The 18,907-nt window shown below is 40.7% G+C and overlaps 2 protein-coding genes across 2 annotated transcripts in view; both read right to left on the bottom strand.

Moving 5' to 3' along the window:
- Window positions 1-1,006: 1,006 nt before the first annotated feature.
- LOC138027190 (nuclear receptor subfamily 2 group F member 1-B-like) lies at window positions 1,007-14,914 on the bottom strand. The gene is made up of 4 exons (XM_068874733.1): window positions 14,565-14,914; window positions 13,626-13,904; window positions 7,449-8,117; window positions 1,007-2,004 (listed from the first exon to the last, which is right to left on the bottom strand). The coding sequence occupies exons 1-4, from the start codon at window positions 14,569-14,571 to the stop codon at window positions 1,754-1,756; spliced, it is 1,206 nt and encodes a 401-aa protein (XP_068730834.1). The 5' UTR covers window positions 14,572-14,914; the 3' UTR covers window positions 1,007-1,753.
- Window positions 14,915-15,318: 404 nt separating this feature from the next.
- Window positions 15,319-18,907, bottom strand: part of LOC138027187 (WD repeat-containing protein 64-like) — a 62,866-nt gene continuing 59,277 nt past the window's right edge. Inside the window, exon 35 of the mRNA XM_068874721.1 lies at window positions 15,319-17,378. Coding sequence (XP_068730822.1) covers window positions 17,328-17,378 — 51 coding nt within the window. The 3' untranslated portion in view covers window positions 15,319-17,327. The remainder of the gene's footprint in view (window positions 17,379-18,907) is intronic.

The following is an 18,907-nucleotide window of genomic DNA, read 5'->3' as shown; positions in this document are numbered from 1 at the left end:
CTGAGTGTCTTTCTTCATTGACCAATCAGAATGCATCGTTTATTAGAGTATTACATGGCAGGCCAGAAATGTCGGAACTAAAATCAAACGAGTTACGTGTACTTCAATGATATTTGACAAAACGCAAATTTCAGTCTGTCGTTTGCCACGAGTGCGATGCTAAAGCTCTCCTTTATTTCGGGCACTTAAGGGCTGTTGACAGGGAGAGAAAAAGATTCTAGCAAGTAAGTGAATTTTTTCTTTGGTTTTTACAACTGGGGAGACGCATTCCCGAGACAACACTCGACTATCTGCGGCCTCTCTTTTCTCCAAGGCAACAAAGAGAGCTCACAGAAATCAATGAATTTGCATTTCACGATATTATTCTCCAACAAACAGCGTTGCTGCACCATCACAACACACATTCCCTTGATTGATCTGGTGAGGGGCTTAACTTCGAATCGTTCGCTTCAATCTCCCTACGGAGGTTAGTTCCGTTTCAGTCAATTCAACTGATACAACCATATGTTCGGGTTTAAGTGAAGACAATTTAAAAATTAAAAAAAACGGGTTGGTGCTCCAATTGTAAAATGTGGAATGAGGTAAATACGAGGCGGGCGCCACGTACAAGGATATTGTGAAGAAATTATTGTTGTGGTAGTATCTTCCAGGCACCGATATCTTTTTCGCTCCATGTAAACCGCCTCTTAGTTGCCAAAACAGGGGCACTTTCCTTCTGTACGGAAAACTCGGTTGTTCCGGTGGGAAATCAAGTGGACCAGACTATTGCACCGGAAAGTTTTCGGAAAAAAGGAATACCTTCACAGGTGTTCCTCTTTTATCGTTTTTGCCGAAATGATCCATCTGTCCCAAAAGGAACACGAATTTTATCTTCGAGTGCTGAAAGTATCTCTCAGAGTGACCGAAGCGAACGAGTGAGAGATACTTTCAGCACGAGAAGATAAAATTCGTATCCCCAAGCGGCCATGTAATGTTCTGCTTATTATAAAAATATTGATGAAATGTCTAGATCTAAAACAATTTGTTTTATTGATTTTCGAAATGATGAAAAAGTGGTCACCAAGCGCTAAAACACGCATGTTCTGTGACATGAAACAAGATATGAAAGTTATGAAAAGCAAAACATGATAATGTAAAATTTTGCAATAAAAATGTTAATGTAGTAGAGACGAATTATATTGAAGCACAAAAGTATCTTACAATGGAGACGAAGCTCGCGTTTTATTGGGTAATCGTGTTCGTTACCATGACGACACCTATATTCTCACGTGTGAAAGATAAAAATGATATGTTCACTGCGCGCGGTGAAGATTTGGTTTTTTAGTAAAAGGAGAAATCCTGGTATTTCATCAGTATCTATGTAATAAAATACCGTTTTATAACAGAACAGAATGCTGGACGATGGAAATTAGGGTAAGAAGCGGACGCAGCGGAAACCACAACGAAAGCATATTAAACTATAGTATCACAATGCATTGTTTGAAAACCGTTTTTCGCAAAAGAACAATCTTAAATGGCCAAATTCCACTCATGGCAATAAAATGCTTCGTTCTCTGTCATTTCCAAATTTAGTTCCACATGGTTCAGTCGTCTTCATTTAACGAGTCTAATATCATTACCGTCATTGTCGGCTTCTCGTTGCTCATCGTTATATTCTCGTAGCGTCGTCAAGGTTGCCGACGCCGTTTCATCGGTAAAAACGATACAGATACATCCTTAAACATGCAGAAAATTGGAAGTCCACTATAAATCTTCATATTGCCAAAGAACTCGAGATGATGCTATTCATAATACTATCAATCCGCACAGCGCCGATCAGCGGAGAAAAGAAGAGTTCCTCGGCCGCTCGTTTGGTCAGCATCCGCGTGGCGGGCAGGCGAAGAAGAATCTTGGCAAATCTTTCTGGATTATTTGGGTGCCTGCTTTCAACGTATTGCTTGAGAGCGCGGTGCGCCCTTTCTTGGAGCCTTTCTACTTGTTGAGGATATTTCAGACTGGTACAATCTAAAAAAAAGAGGTAACCGATTAGTGGAAGGGGCACTAATCGCGGATTCGGCGATCGCCACGACATGTCGCGGGGACAAGTCGCCGCAATAATTTGCTTCGTGTGACACGGTTAAATTTGTGAAAATCATTGTCGCTGCAGCAGAACTTTGCCGAATTCAAACCAGTCTGAACTCGTGCGACTGATCGCAGCGACAAAATTCGCGAAAGCAGCGTTGTCACACCGTGCGTACACTTCCAGCAACATGTCGTTGTGACAAAATATAAATGAACCAATGAGAGAGCGTCATATGGTCCGCCATATTGATTTAGAAAAGTAGTTCACATTTCCCCTCATACGAGATCACTGCGTGTGCACCTAGTGTGTCTTAATAGAAAGTTTAAGAACCATGACAGCTTCGGCGAGCTGAACCAGAAGGGTCTAATTGTTTTAGTATCACCCAACTAGTCGGACAGAAAAGGCAGTAATAAAGTTAGCAAATGCAAATTGAAGAAATATTTATATGGGAATAAAACGAAAGAAAGCGTCACGCTTTTCGCTACTCGAGGACTATTACTAATAGTCCTCAAGTAGCGTGGCCAATCAAATTGCAAGATTTGCATTAGTCCACTAGTTGTTGGGTGATAATAAAGGATAATAGCCCATTTCCGAGTTGCTGCATGCCTCAGTTTCAAAGATATATTTTGGGATGGCGTTTTCGTTGCCGTAGCCGTCGTCTTTGCGTAAACTTCCTAACAACGTAAAATGACCAATTTTCGGGTTTTGACGACATGTTATTTTCACACGTGAAAAGATCACTGTTGTTATGGTTACATATAAAAATCGCGCCTTTCGTGAATGATTTAGTATTTCATTGGTGTTAATATAATACATAGAGGATATTACATGGCCGCGCGGAGATAGAAAATTTCTCTTCGAGTGTTGAAAAAATGTATGTATTCGAACGGTTTACAAGTAAAGATAGCAAATAGAGCGTTTTCACATGACGTCACAGCGGCCATGTTGGTGTTTTAAAACAAAGGAATGGCGGCTATGATGGTGCATCAAACTAATCCTCAGGAATTTGAACTCTATTCTTAAGCAAATACTTTCTTTTGTTTCAGTAATCCAATATGACTGCTGGTCACGTGAGGGAAAACGCTCCCTAAATGGTTCATTGTTGTATGCTCACGTTGTCGCAAAAACCTAAAATTTGGTGATTTCACGTTGTTGTTTTGTGCGACGAAGAAATGCACGAAAATTCGTGCTGCACGATTATTTCTTTATTTTTAACCTATAATATTCTTTAAGGTGATTCCTCAGAAAAGAAAGGTGACGAACCATTTTTTTGAAACTTTCCCTGAATGTTCCCTACTAATTCCTATTTGGGGAAAAAAGATAAGTCACCGTGCTTGCTTAAGAGATATAATGGGCCAATCTTACCCCATTGATCCCTGTACTGATATCAAACACGCACGTTATTTCATCGGCTCAGGGTGCATTTTGCGGTAGCTAAACGAGAGGGGTTTTAAAGAAACACTTGAAAACACACATGATAGGTAGAAAGTCTAGAGCATATGGAACACACTCTTATATAGTTTATGGAAAATCACTCGACTTAAAACGACGTCGACTTGAAGCGTTTCTCGAATCGTTGTTTTCAAGATCATAATTTACATCCCTGGGCAATGGGCTCTGTGTACGTTTTCAGCTATATCTTTTTTGCCTTCCGATAAATTTTTAATTTTTTTTTTAAGGGGATAATTTGTACACCAAAATTGTGCAATAAAAAATATAGGTCACCGTGCTCGTTTAAGAGTGAAGCCCCATCGTATACGTACCTGTCTATCTCGATTATCATTGATCGAAACAACAAAATTCGCCATGTTCTCGGGATGCGCGCTCTTATTTGCAACGAGTTATGGGTCATTCACAACTTCTCTCACGTGTTCTGAAAAGTATGGTTGACTTGCGCCATATTTACAATGTTGCAAATTTGACCAATTTATAAATATTGACACACCATATGCGCAGGACAGAATGCGCGGTGGAATACTGAGGAATCACCTTAAACTCCCGGTTGTTTTGACGAGTACGGGAGAGAAATGTACAAAAGTGCGTGCCGCACGATCCTTTTTTCCTCCTTTAACCAATAATATTATAGGGAGCTTAAGCACGAGCGTTTTTGAGACGCGGACGGCAACCGGAAGTGAAATTTTCGCATGACAGGACAGTGGTGTCTCCCAGATTTTTATACTAATCATCTCTAATGGAGAAAAGGTACTTTGCAATATCAATGTGGTTGTGTGAAAACAAGTTTAAAGGGAAAACAGCTCACTTCCGGTTGCCGTCCGCGTCTCAAAAACGCGCGTGCTTAAGCTCCGTAATTACTGTTTCTTGGCGTTGTCGTTGGCATTGCCGTCGTCGTTTCTTAAAACGCCCTAATTTCTTTCCAACTTCCTCTATCACCAACTCGAGCCGGTCATACTTAATACAAAAACGGTTGGTTCATCCCTAAAAACCTTTTCTTTACTTCACCAAAAACTTCGAAGATGCATTGAGACGTCGAAAGAAAGAGATTTAAAGTATTAGAAGTGCAGAGAGTTTTGGGACCAGGGGCCGGTTTTTTGAAAGGAGGAATATTTTGTACCTGGTATAACAGTTATTCCAGGGATAAATCTGCTATTCTAGGAATAAGTATACAAGGAGTAAAAATGGGTTCCCGGAAGCACTATTTCTTCTTGGAATAGCTATTCCAGGGATACATCTGCTACTCTATGAATAAATCTTCCAGCAAAGGCCGGATTCCCACATGACGAACAGGTTTGGCGGGAAATTGAGTGCAATGCGGGCGGGCTGCCTGTGGTTAAAGCAATGTGAAGGGAGCGAAGGACGAAATTTTTCTGTATCTGTGTAAACATGGATCCGGAAGAGCATACCGGAAACAGTCCCGAAAAAAAAAAAAGGAAACCAAATTTTACTACCAGAGAGAGTTGACAATAATTACAGAAAACGTGGAGGCAAATAAAGGCGTCTTGCAAAGAAGGTTTACCGACAATGTTACATGTAAAACGAAAACTGAAACATGGAAAGCCATTACAGAGAAGGTTAATGCCGTGGGTGTAGCCAGCAGAACCATCTACGCAGTAAAACAGAATTGGAAACTGCTCTTCAGCACGGCCAGGAAGGAGTTCAGCCAATGAGAAAAGGCACAAATGGACGGGCGGTGGACCGGCACCGGGCGGGTCCTCCGAAACAAGTAAAATGGTCGTCGACGTTTATGACAACACGCCTGGTTTTTTGGGAATAACAGGAGGTTTTGAGTCCGGTAAGTACCGCTGTAATCATTATTTTACACGGGGGCACACATACCGTAACTGAAAACCTGTGGCAAAAATTTTGAAGTATTTTAAGTCATGTGACTAAAAGAGACATGTTTTGACTTGACACGCAACGCCTGTCTGATGGATTTTGCACTCGGCCATTTTGTTTTCTCAACTTGCGTTGCAGGAAAGGGAGAAGCAGTGGCAGCGTAGTAATAACATAATCCTTATCTAAACGTGAGTAAGACCTGTTTGCTTTAATTAACGGGAAAAAGTTAAAATAAAGTAACCGAATATCCTTAGGATTAAAGAAAATGAGTGCACGTTGTTGGACGATCCAATCGAAATGAAACATCAACTGCTATGTTAGATGTTCGTACTCGTACCCTTTTGAATGAGGAGTCGATAAAAGGGTTTGATTTGCAGCCGCACTTTTCAACTACCTCCCCGCTATCACAAAATCATGCCCCAACTCCAAAACATGTGCAAGATACTCTTGAAATAATGAAAAACCGAGCCATGAAACAAGTCTTGAAACTTAGTTCGTCCATGAATAATATTTTTTAGTGTACTGGTTTATGTATTTTTGAGGTTGGTACAATTTAACCTGATCACAGGCAGGGGAAATAAAAAAGGATCAGCTGACCATATACTTATTTTCACTATGTAAGAGTAAATCCTTTTTGCCTAATTGAATTATTTGGTGCCTCTCATTTGCATATCCATATATTTACTTGTATTACTTGTACAGTGTGTTGACAAGTTTCCAGCCACTTAGTTTGTGAATACTATACCCTCTTCCAGGAGGAGCAAGTAAAATGGCTATTTTTTTCCTAAAGATGGAAAAGTTTGTTTATCGCTGGAATAGCAATTTATTACCACCTCGCAAGGTGTAATAAATTTATCCCAGATTTATTCCCTGAATAGCGCTATTCCTTCTTTGAGGAACAGAATTTATTCCGGGGATAAAGTTTTCCCTGGAATAAGACACATTTATCCCTGGAATAGAGTTATTCCTCCTTTCGGGAACCGGCCCCAGTGCTGTAATGACTACCCGCTAGGTATATGATAAAGGGAAAGACACGAAAATTGAATGAATATCCACAACCAACAGGGTTCTATCGTTCTATCTAGGATTTATCGTTTGGGGCAGAAGTCCCGAGTGGCGGAACAGAATTTATTCCGGGGATAAAGTTTTCCCTGGAATAAGACACATTTATCCCTGGAATAGAGTTATTCCTCCTTTCGGGAACCGGCCCCAGTGCTGTAATGACTACCCGCTAGGAATATGATAAAGGGAAAGACACGAAAATTGAATGAATATCCACAACCAACAGGGTTCTATCGTTCTATCTAGGATTTATCGTTTGGGGCAGAAGTCCCGAGTGGCGGAACAGAATTTATTCCGGGGATAAAGTTTTCCCTGGAATAAGACACATTTATCCCTGGAATAGAGTTATTCCTCCTTTCGGGAACCGGCCCCAGTGCTGTAATGACTACCCGCTAGGAATATGATAAAGGGAAAGACACGAAAGTTGAATGAATATCCACAACCAACAGGGTTCTATCGTTCTATCTAGGATTTATCGTTTGGGGCAGAAGTCCCGAGTGGCGGAAGGCCACGAGCTTCCTAGGGGGGTCATGGGGGTCCGGGAGCAGGTCCCCCACGAATGTTTTCATAATGAATATGCACCGAAATGCAATCTGGTGCATTTTGAGAAATGATACAATGTATTTTATTTTAATTTTTAGACGTGACGACTTTCTGACAATGTTACAGATTTGTCTATGCTGTCGCCATTCAACTCATTAACAGAATGCACAGGACGATAACCGAGCCTGTTGTAAGGCCTGCAGTTTGTATTAATCCATTTCCTTGTCATATAGTGTCCTTAGACAGGGAATACTCACTTCATGTAAACTGACCTTGTCACGTCTGGATGATTTTTCCGATATACTTCTTTCTTTTCTTTTGGGGGGGAGGGGGGGGGGTGGGGGAGAGCTTCTACCCCTCAAATACCCTAGATAGAACCCTGACCAAGAATGTTTCCCTGTTTTACAACGGTAAGGGACTGGTGGCAGAGATAAAAAGAGAGAGAAGCAATTACACATCACCACAGCAACTGTACAAATTAAATTACCTGGATTGAAAAGCACGATAGTCTTTAAGAATGCATACTCCACCAAATCCATTTCAAGTTTTTCCAGACTGAATAAAAGTTCCTTGATGCTCATCATTTTATCCAATAGATTGGAGTCTTTAGTCATTCCATTTGGCTTTTGATCTTCACTGGCTTCGCAACGCTCCATGTGAACAGCAGCAAGAGTCAACAACGGCGACAATGGAAAAGAAGTGGAGCACTGTGCCACGCCCAACATGAAAAGATCCGACCATGAACTCTGCAGCAAGACAAGCTGATCTGACGTTTCCAGGCTGCGAAACGCCTGAATGTTTCGAGTCCAATCGACGGTCAGGAAGAGAAGACGAGTGGCAATTTCATAGACGTATTCCATGGACGAAGTAGATATGCCCAGAGTTGGTGGATTTAGCTTGAATTGGATGTTTTCAGAATTGAGAATACTATCAGGCTGGTCTGCTGCACAGACAACGGAAGATGAAACTGAGGGACACCTTGGGGGAGAAGAAAGTGACCTGGGACTAGTGGGTGTCAGAGGTTCAAAATCCTGTTTTTCTTGATGAACTGGATGAATGGGATGTCTTGAAGGAGAGAGGCCCACTCCCCTAATATGACTCTCGTCAGTGTCATCCTTCGTCGGTTTAGTAATGGGCTTTCGCTCACACTGCACAGCTGTTAAAAGGAACAACAATGACCAGACGAATTTAGTAATTAGTAGCAAATTTCCATGTCAAGAGATGATGTAACAAATAAAAGAGATGTATATTTGATCACTCAGTTCTTTATAGATGCTGTAACGTTATTAACTCCTCACAAACCACACCGTGTTTTTGCTACTGAAACGTATTCAAGATGACCAACGATAAGTATAAATGTACGAAAGTTCACGACCCAAACACATGAGACATTTGACCAACATAACCAGCAAAAATAGGGTGTCTCAATCCTCGTTTTCACTAGCGCCGCAAGCACAAGCAAAAGCACGAGTAGCTTATGCTAGCAGGGGGAAAACGAACGTCGACATCAGTACGCATCAAAATCAACCACGGCATCCCGCCATTTCGTCCAAATGCTCAGACGCGGAGAATCTGGAACAAGTGCTTTAATTGGCCAGACGAAGCAAATTTCCTTGTGCTTCTGCTGCGTTTTTATTTTCACACGACGCAAGCAAACGCAAGCATAACTGCGCACGCACTAGGACAAGCAAAAATCTTACTCCTTGTGCTTGTGTTAATGCGTGCGTCAACCTCGTTTACACGGTGAAATAAGCGCTCTTATGCTTCCGCTTGTGCGGCTAGTGAAGACCAGGCTATAGTCAGTCAGGGTCCTTGTTCCCAAGTGCATCCCTCTCGTGACACAATCCTAGAGAACCAGTCTCACTGGGAATGCCTTCAGTGAGTTTTCGGCTCTGATTGAAAATGCTAACTCGGATAATTACAGGCAGGTAAATATTAAAAGCGGTATTCTGATAATACGATACGAATTCGTATGGTATAAAAACTACTTCCCTTTGTTACGACTAAAAACGCTTCGTCATTCTCAAGTGTAAGTCCACGTCAAAAATAAACCGCTCATTGACCAACACGAATTAATTGCTCTTTGCAATATCACAATTTCCTTTAAGTCTAAAGACTGTCTAAGCAAAACGTAGAATTTCGTCCATTTACAGACACGAGAAAGTGTGACAGGAAGTCGTGTTTATTGGAACTAATATAACCCCTATTACCCCAGCATACCTCTTGCACCTCTTCTAACTCGACATAAATCTGGAGTGTCAACTACCTCATAGAATATTAATCGACATTACGTAATCTTAAACTAAAAAACAAGTCTCTATTCTGGATATTTCTTGGTAAGTTATGCAATTAAATGGCTGTCTCAGTTATGTAACTTTGTGACGCATTCAAAGATGTTTTGCTACACGAATTGTAAAAAAACACAATCATAATCAGACCAGAGAGTATGATAAGAGTAGGATAATGAAATAGAGAGCTCAAAATTGCAAGAGACTACTATCGTTAAAATGGTCAAGATGGGAAATTGCAAGGCAACACAAACGGAAATCGAGCGTTGTTCTTATGTAAATGTTGTTTACGACGAGAGAGGAATTTCATTCCAATGCCGGCATATTCGTATGTAAACAATCAACCCAGCAGAACGCACGTGAGGTTTCACGCTGTTATGACAATGCTCTCGCCGGTCACGAGATCGCGACAGTAGGATACCCTTAGGGGGCTCGCCGCCGTGTCACGCTAAAAAACCACGCGAAATCGCGACTGGAGTTAACAGATCATAATTGAACGTTGCAAACCAGGAAGATCTGATTTATTTTTTAAGTGGAACAAATCTGGATTAAACTTGATTATGTCACGAGAGCAGTAAGGCGACAAGTGTTAAAAGAATACAATGGAAACAAAACTCTTGGTAATCGATGAAGTATTACTTGGTCTTCCAACACTCACGCAAAAAAATCACTATTTCTGTAAGGGCCAAAATCGTTCGGCGTTATCGAAAACTGTCTTCTCGGCATAATCTAAGCGAAAATTAGAGCGCGTGTACGCGCTATTTTTAAGAGTTTCTGGAGAAGAAATTACTGCTCCGAAACTTGTTATTCAATAGCTGGTTTTAAGGTTGGGATTCCAAGGCCAATTGACCGCAGTGTTATTATCACGTCCGCACGAGGCTAACCTCTACTTCCGCAGGCCAAGAACATCTTCTTCAAAATTCTGCATTTAATTATCCCAACCTTTGCACATTTTGTCTTCACAACTTGAGTCGAAGATTCGTTACACCGGAAAGTTACTTTTCTCTTCTGTTGACGACAGTTTGCATATGAAAAACTCCATTTACACCTGTTGTAATACAAATTGATTTCACATGCTTTTTAGCCCCGCCAATTCAAACGTTTTGGCAAAAAAAAGAACTATCGTTTAAAATGTTTACAAAGAATGAAAATCACATTATATCTCTTCAAAAAAATAATTGATGGGTTCTAGATGATTGCTTGGATAACACCGATTTCATATCTTTGATAGTTGTTTTGCGGCCTTCCGAATACGCTCCACGTGAAAATCAGACGTAAAACCGCGTGATGGTCAAAGTTCATAAGGCCGTTGCGTAACAGACTAGTTTGACTTTGGACCTCAAAGATTCCAAAAAGGAGTGAAAAACATACAAACACGGGTTGCTGGCCGAAACATCATGACTTAACACGTGAGCAAGACATCTTATACAAATTCGATTTGCGATTTAAGTAGCTCTTCAAAAAATATAACAATAAACGGCGTGGTAACATTCCTTGAAGTTGTTTTCTTTTGCTGGTTTCAGCTGAGAGAAACAGATCAATACGTTCGTGCCATTGCAGTCGGGTGAAAAATTTGGGAACCAATCAAAATAAATCAACCATATATCACAAAACAAGAAATGTTTTGACTGTTACCGGTGACTTAAAAGTCGAACCGAGTTAAATTGTGCTGGAGCTATGAAAAGCGAGCCCGGTGGAAAGAAATAATACATCATAACTAAGGGTGCAAAACCTCAGAAGCCAAAATGATAATGTACACACCTTTGGACGGGCGGCAAAAAATTTATTGACATGAAGATTAGTGCAGCAATTGGGAAGTAAACTGATATGGCGTCAAGCGAGGCTTCTGAATCGTCTGCAAGCGCACGTCGTCTAAAAGAAGATCGACACGGCGAGAAAATCTTGCGCAATGGGTCGGAACTTTGACACAAACTCAACGAGGTACATGTTTTTCGACTGAAAGCCCTACGTGAATGAGTTCCTTAAGTGATGTGACTTCGTCAACATCACACCGGAGGACTTGAAAAACAGATGGAAATTAAGGCAAAATCACGTTTCCGACAACGTTTTCCGAATTCAACAGGCCTCGGCTATGTTAGTTCCTTTAAGTTTGAAGACTGGCCTCGAATCCGAGTGTTCATTATCGTCAATTACGATTACTTTTAAAAATCGACGGTGTAGACGACGCACGTTTTGCAGTGTAATCGCTTCACAGATGAATAGCTCTTTGTCGCAGTCACGATTTTCCATGAGCTTTTAGCCACTAAAGTTCTTTTGGTTATGTTGGTAAAGGAACCAGCCTGGAGTTTTAATGCTGGATTTTTTTTTCTCCTTAAAGAAAGTAATTTGGTAATGAATTCATGAGTTATGAGTTTTTTTGCTAGATGCACTTTGAAAGTCGGTTCTGTTTGTCCATATTACTGGACCCAAAGTCCGGACGTCTTAGTTCATGAAATGCTTTAAAATCTGGTTTAGTGAGTTTGTAGATGTCCTACAAAGCACGGATTATCTGTTTGGACGTTCTAAGGGAACGTCAGGTCTGTAGAAATTACATAGGTGGCTTTATTTGCTTCGTCCGAAACTTCCACTGAGCAATGATGGTGACGGGTTTGATGAAAAACTAGCTTTACATTTCGCAGTAGTCCTATTTTTCCCCCAGAGTTTTGAGGAGTGTTTGCTTAAAGTATGACTCTCATAAAAACTTTGGCCAAAATGAGAGACGTTATGAATTTCCAACTTTCATTACCAATAACTCACAGCTCACTCTTTCTCAGCTCAGTAAAATTCTAGCGTTCTTCACTGTGAGCATTCGAACCTTCTACGACTCTTCACTACTTTTCCGAAATACCTAGGAAATCTGTTCAGAAAAATGTCCAAAATCGAAGCGTTCCTCGAAAGTCTGACTTCGAATATTCGAAGATTTTAGCACACCTTCTTTCCGAACAGGTATTTTACCAAAGTTACTCGTTGGGTGCCCCTGAACTTGGGTCTTTACTTGCTTTAGTTTTTAGCAACTACAGTATCGCAAGTTGTTACTTCAGCAGGAAAAAAAATGAACTTACGAATTGGCAGCTTGATGCTTACTAATAATGTTTTCGGACGGCGAAGAAGACTCGAAGATCCCGTTTAGTGGCAAGGCTTTTTGATGCTTTTTTTTCTGTACATCGTACAATATACTTCCGTTCCATGAGCTAAAGCAGGTTCCAGTTTTTATGTCGAGGATTTTGAGTTCTTGGTCTTGGTCAACTTAGCCCCGAAACTGTAAGCAGCAAGACAAAGTGATTGCAGAGTTCAGCAAAAAAAGTCGAGGAAAGGAATAAAACTGCGCTTCTACAACGATTTCCTGCGAAGCACTGCTGCTCGTCATGTGTGCGTCCAAGGTTACAACCGTAGTACGTTTGGAGACCACGTTCACACTCTTTGTGATACCTGTGTCTCATAGTGCGCTGGGTAAGGCAATGGAAGTCTGACACAGCAGATAAATTTTGAAGATCCGTTGCATCTGCGAAAATGCAGAGGGTGTGTATGGCTTCAGGAAATCTTTGTGTAATAGGATTAGTCGGGAAATACATTGTTCCTTCATCAAATACACCAACTGTTTGGCGAATTCTGATAAGTGCTCATAAATTACAAAGAGTGTTCAGTGACGGCTTAGTTCCCGGAGAAACAGAGCATCACGCTCTCCGCACCGATTCGGTGTTCCTTAATTTTTGGAACATTTTCAGAACAAACTGGGACAAAACTTGATGTACGCCATAAAACTCTTATCCGAACGAGTGCTGTTGACATGCACGATAGCTCCGCTGTTCTGCATGACGAACCGAACAACTTCTTCAACTAATACCTGGACACAACGCCTTTACAGATGGGGGTTATCGCTTGGATTTACTGCTTGATATTAAGCAAAGCATAGGAAAAGAAAAGAAAAAAGCCTTGTATGTACGCATTTAACAACTTGCGTGGCCTGGAACTCGTATTTTCCGAATAAAAACAAAACAAAAAAGATATATGCTTGCGTTCATTCACGTATAGTTTCATGTGTTTACATATCCAGTTTGTCTGGCGAGTCAGTCATGGATTTCACGCGTATAAGGAAATAAAGATTGGCCAACGATGTTTTGTGTGAAGTAGAGAGAGAAACGAACGTGCGCAAGTGAATGTGCCTTGCTCAATTGGTGGCTTACATCTGCAGTTCTATTGTGCTAGGGTCACAGAGTTTGGTTGCAAGTTTGGCGCACAGTTGAAAATGGGCTGAAACAAGTCTATGTAATCTCGTTGCAATGCTTAGTTTTTATATAACACAAGCATTAAGCACAGAGTTTTTCCCCCTTTCTCGCTTACATAAGATTTCGCTTTCCCAGGAATTTTTTTATTACCTTCCTTCTTCATTCCCATGGTCAGGCACTTATTTAATCGACATCGTTGGCATCTGTTTCTGTGAACTTTGTCCACTGGGCAAGCTCCATTTCCCTGACACCTGTAGTGTAAATTCTTCCTCACACTTCTTTTAAAAAACCCTTTGCAACCTTCGCAAGCCACTATGCCATAATGCTTGCCGGTCCCCCTGTCACCACAGACCAGGCAATCTCCCCATATCGGCTTTAATGTTGCAGTAAGGAGGCCCTCACTGGTTCTAAAAAAATCTGGCCTCAGATCTAAAACAAAGAAAGCAGGCACTTCAAGTAAAGCACTGAGGAAAAATAGACTAAACTTAAACAGTATTTATTTTTGGAATAAAGATTTTTGCATGCCCGCCTTAGTGTACTGAAATAATACAAAGCAGAAATAACTAAAAGCATGTCAGGGCAGTCAGTCTTAAAAAATCAGCAGTGACTTCCTCAAATGAATAATCTTTTTGTACTAAAACGTTCCATCATGGGAAAGGAAGAGTTACATAACACACAAAGACTTTTTCTGAAGTGTCTATCCGTTGTAGACTTGTAAATACGAAAGTTCCCATTGAAGTACGTGAGCAGAATCTTTCATATTTTTGAGGGTAGCAAATTTTATGGCTCTACTTTGGCTTTCAAGGAAAAAAAGCGCGAGAAACCTCATTTTCCGGCACTATGGATCACAACGTTGCCACTCCAAAAAATAGCCGATTTTAATGTTTTATTAAATGAAGTCAAAGCTGCTATTCCATTAAGATAATTCAAAATTTAAGGCCCTTTCTGAAGGGCTCTGTGAGGTCAAGTTGCTTCTATTTTGCCTGATGCGAATCGTTGGATTTCGCCGACAATGGTGGGGTTTAGATTAAGGACAAGAAAAATCATCAGTATGCAATATTTTAACAGAGCTTCTGTGTCGCTACTTACCAGTCATAGTTCATAATCGCACGTACAGCAATCTCTTTGCGTTCGCACAAACACTCAACACGGGAATTCTCGACAATGACAGTGTTGTTTCTTCACGTCAATAGATGCTAAATGAGAAACGGAGAAGATCGCCGATTTATGAACTTGGACGATCCCGGTTATTCCCGACAAGTTACACGTTTTCACACGTGTTTTTCGCCTTTCTCGAGCTTTTACCTTTCACTGGATGCACTTTTGGGTCATCCACACGACAAAAGCGTAAGTAAATAGCATTGTGATTGGTCACTGGAGTGGAGTGAACTTTACCAGAGCCAATCACGAGAGGCCTCAAGAAAATCGAAAACACGAGTCACGCGAAACACAAGAAAGCCGATACACGTGACTCTATTGCCAACTGTGAAAAAAACAGAAAACACTCACAAAACCCCCCGAAGTTGTTTATGAATGTTACATAACGATTTCTTCCGTCAAATGTGACAAGGAACTTGGGGATCGGAAATGGGGGGGTGTTTCTGATAGGAATAGTCTCTTTACCACGAAAATTTGATGAGAAGCCCTTAAGACAACTCGTTAGTATACGATAATTCGTTGCTTTCACCAAGCACTTGCTCCTGTGGATAGTAAAACATTATTTCTCAATAAGTAGCAGAGTATTACGAACTCCCATGACCTGGGCTTAAGTTAATCTTCCGCCCTCATCCGGGTCTTCGCATGTAAGACCTGCATAAACCGCTCGGTCATTTTTCAAAGTATCCCCGTATCGGTGTTGAACTCGACGCTATGGGTATATTGGTCAGAATAGCTTTGAAGATGAAAATGTGTTCTTGATCAATTGAATCCAGTAGACCCTTGACGCAATGGCTCAACCACCGTGCTCTGAGTGCGAAGTTTCCAGAACCACGACCTTAGAGGTGGAGAACTCCGACGGAACTCGGCTTGCAAAGGGTTTGTGTTACGATGAGATGCAAGTAAAGCCATAGCACAACATCATGTCCAGGACGTCAAACTATCTCACAAGCAGAGGTTAAGTTCATCTTGAGAAAGATAAGCAAAATCGGTATCAATAGAAAGGGACCGTCTAGTCGCTTTCAACTGGGTGGTCACTTAATGGCGGAATTTAGTTGCACAAAAAAGACTCAATTCCACAGCGTGTGAGAAAGAAGCTCCAATTCACAAAGTCAACACCAAGGGAGAGTCGAAATGGTTGATTCTGTGAAGCCAATCGAGAAGTTTAGCCTGCATGGACGTTACGGCATCAAAACTGACTTGCGAAACAGGATTTTTAGCGTAAGGTACAATGAAACATCGATTGCGCGGACCAGAAAAGAAAGTTTGATACATCGGGTTTTAGTTTTGTTGAGGGCTTTCACGAATCCCAGTAGGACCATTGAACTCATCAAAAAGAGAAAAGGTACGCAAGGAGATGCATTTATTACAATTATTGAAGAATATATCCTAAACACTTTTTCTCTTTTGTACATGTACTTCTCATTTGTTTGACATAAATAAATTTGTGAGAATATCTACAGATTTTACACATGTGTTGTTCAACTGTGCCGAACTCTAGTCTATCCACCTCTTCGTGTGAGCACACTTCAAGCAAAGCCTATATACGTTTAGTACTGTCTTGTCTATTCAGGTTTAATGTATTGGAACGATTTTTTTCTCATCGCTTCTACGATTCACTCTCCTCCTTGGTCTCAGCAAAAAGCATAACGAATCGGACGGTCTTAACTCGGCTTCATTTGGTTTTTTTGTTGGTTAATTGCTAAGAAGTTATCTGAACGTACATAAATCTTGCGATTTTGAAATGGCGAGGTGAGACCAATATTGTTTTTATGTTATGAATCAAATTATGATATTGGAAGTTAGAATCATTGATAGGAATATTCAACAACTTGTGGCATGGAAATGATTAAAAGGGAAGAACTCTTCTATGAATTATTATTTTTCTCAACTTGACTGAGTTGAAGCCCCGCATATAACGCTGCAATCGAATAGTTACAATGTCGACCTTCGTGCCAATTGAGACCGTCGAGTCGGACATGAACACAAAAATGTACATTCAGTTTAGGTTTTGTTTGGATGTCGGCAACCTTGTCAGTATTTTACACCCCGAGTGGGTGTTTAATCCGACAGCTTTTGTCCTTGGTAAAAGCCTAAATGCAAACAATGTAAAAATAAAAAAAAAACAACGAAAAGTTTGTTCGATTGATTGAAATTTCTAGAAAGAGTTCGCCTCGTGCAACTGGAAAATAAGGGAAGCGCAACGTTAAAGTAAGGTCAAAGACCACTTAATGCACGATTTATGCTTCATGCATTGATTTCGAGGGCGTTATGTGCTTTTAATAGCCTTTCCTAAATTATTTTGTTCATAACCATTACATGATATTCACTCCATCAATTGTGCGTTCATTTAGCAGATGGTTATCATAGGCCTTCGTCACCAGTGCAGAAATAAGTAATTATAGTGGCCGGGTTGGCGTGTACGAATTTAAGTTTGAACGGGTCTGGCTTCGCTTTGCGGGCCCAGAATTATCTTTTAAACGAAACTGGAACCAGGGGTGTGCTGCCATCTCATCCATTAGTCATCTGTTCCACTTGTCTCTTGCGCAGAGTTACCACATATTCTTGAGGGCAAAATTACCATTAGCTCATTCGTATTCGCAAACAATTTCAGTCAATCTTTACGCCGGGTTGTGTGGTGAGGTTTTTGTTCAAAGGAAAATGCAATTAAACACAAGGCACCTGTCTTGCACTTTTCTATCTCTTGTGTCCTTGTACTATGTGAGGAAATCTTGATACCACAGGTTCCTGGGGAAAGAAAATACGTTATGATACAACTGTTACAATTTTGGGGGAACCACTTCCTCCTAAATTATAACCAAAACTGCAAGTTATTAGATGAAAGCCCAATTTGTTATATCCAACAGGAAGTGTCCCTTTAAGTCTTAGCATTTCCTACCTATTTCTAACAATAAGGTTAACAACAACAACAATTTTATTTAGCTAAATGTGATGGTGGATGGTTTACCCCTAAAATAACAAGAAAAAGCTAATCGAGGCGAGGCAAGCCGAATACAAGAACACACCTATTAAAAGACTATACAAATAAGAAAAATAGAAAGAGTTTTTGGTTAAATGATACGAGCGCTCAAGCACACTTCTGCCCAGCTCAGACTGCATGTTGTCATCATGGTTAGTGTAAAGGGTGGCGCTATTTTTAGCTTAAGGTAAATGCAACAGTTTTTCCTTTTTAGCAGCATTTGGGGGACTCTTCACGTTTGTGACGTTAATTGTCCGTATTCCGAGACACGAGTGATGTCGAAGTTGGAAAAAAGAGTAAGGGTACTCGTAAGACTTGCCACAAGTCGACCTCACGAGAATCCCATGAGGAAATGTTTTGGCGAGCGAAGCGTGAAGCGAATGACCGAGCGACGAACTATCTACATGAGACGAAGGACTTTTCGAAAGACTAGGAGACTCTTCGTGGAGTTTATTGAAATACAAGTGAATCTAATTACTTGAATTTCTGGGCAAATCTCAATAAAATCAAATCAAATCAAATCAAATCGTTTTACTGACACTGTTTTGGGAGAATACTAGACTGTGACAACACAATTAAGAGATGATGAACTGTAACACGTGTACAGTACAGCTATCCCCACCTCAGAGGTTGCTATTTTCTGGTGAAAACCGACAGATGCCATTCTCTAGTTGAGCGCCAAGTATTTCTGAAATTGAGGGCGCTTTCCTTTTGTAAGAACTGGCCGGCCAGACTCGTCAGTTTTCAAAGAAAATGCAACAATTTGAAGGAACACTTGCATGATAATCCCTCACATTCTTTTGGAGGAGAATATATCATCCCTGAAGTGTGTTAATTTGATAGCGTTGTAGAGTTAATCCTTTCAAATGCCTGGTCTGGCCGGTCAGTTCTGTCAAATGGAAAGTGTCCTCCGATAGGCCCTCTTTAAATCCTTGGTTCTAGGGTGTGCCTAACCCGGCAGTAACATGCCTACACACGTCTGGCAGTGATCAAGTTGGTTTTAAAAGGCGAAATTAATTCGATTGTTCCGCATGTAAAATATTATCGAGTTAGCGGTTTGCGGTCAGAGCGGGTGGTGAACTCGGCGAAAACTGTACGCACGCCAAACGCCTTGCCCAAAGGACCACACCAACTGATTTACGGTTATAATAGTGTTGTTGGTTCTCAAGTATGTTATAATATGTTCAATATAATTCTCTTAAATTTAAAGTTAGTAGTTAGTACAGAGAGTAATACCCTTTAAATATTGTTATTCATATTCCTGTTGCTCATATTATAATATGGCATCTACTCGATC

The sequence above is a fragment of the Montipora capricornis genome, chromosome 12 (genome assembly GCF_036669925.1).
Source record: "Montipora capricornis isolate CH-2021 chromosome 12, ASM3666992v2, whole genome shotgun sequence".
Classification (NCBI taxonomy): Eukaryota; Metazoa; Cnidaria; class Anthozoa; order Scleractinia; family Acroporidae; genus Montipora; species Montipora capricornis.
The sequence above is the reverse complement of the archived record's forward strand: the minus strand, read 5'-3'. Positions and strand labels throughout refer to the sequence as shown.

Bases quoted from the DNA above. Each gene is read 5' to 3' on its own strand.
- LOC138027190 (XM_068874733.1), bottom strand. The intron at 8,118-13,625 runs GTAATAAAAAAA...TCCTTTTAACAG, and splicing joins CATGGGAATGAAGAAGGAAG to CTGTGCAGTGTGAGCGAAAG. The intron at 2,005-7,448 runs GTAATTTAATTT...TCTTTTTTTTAG, and splicing joins TATCGTGCTTTTCAATCCAG to ATTGTACCAGTCTGAAATAT.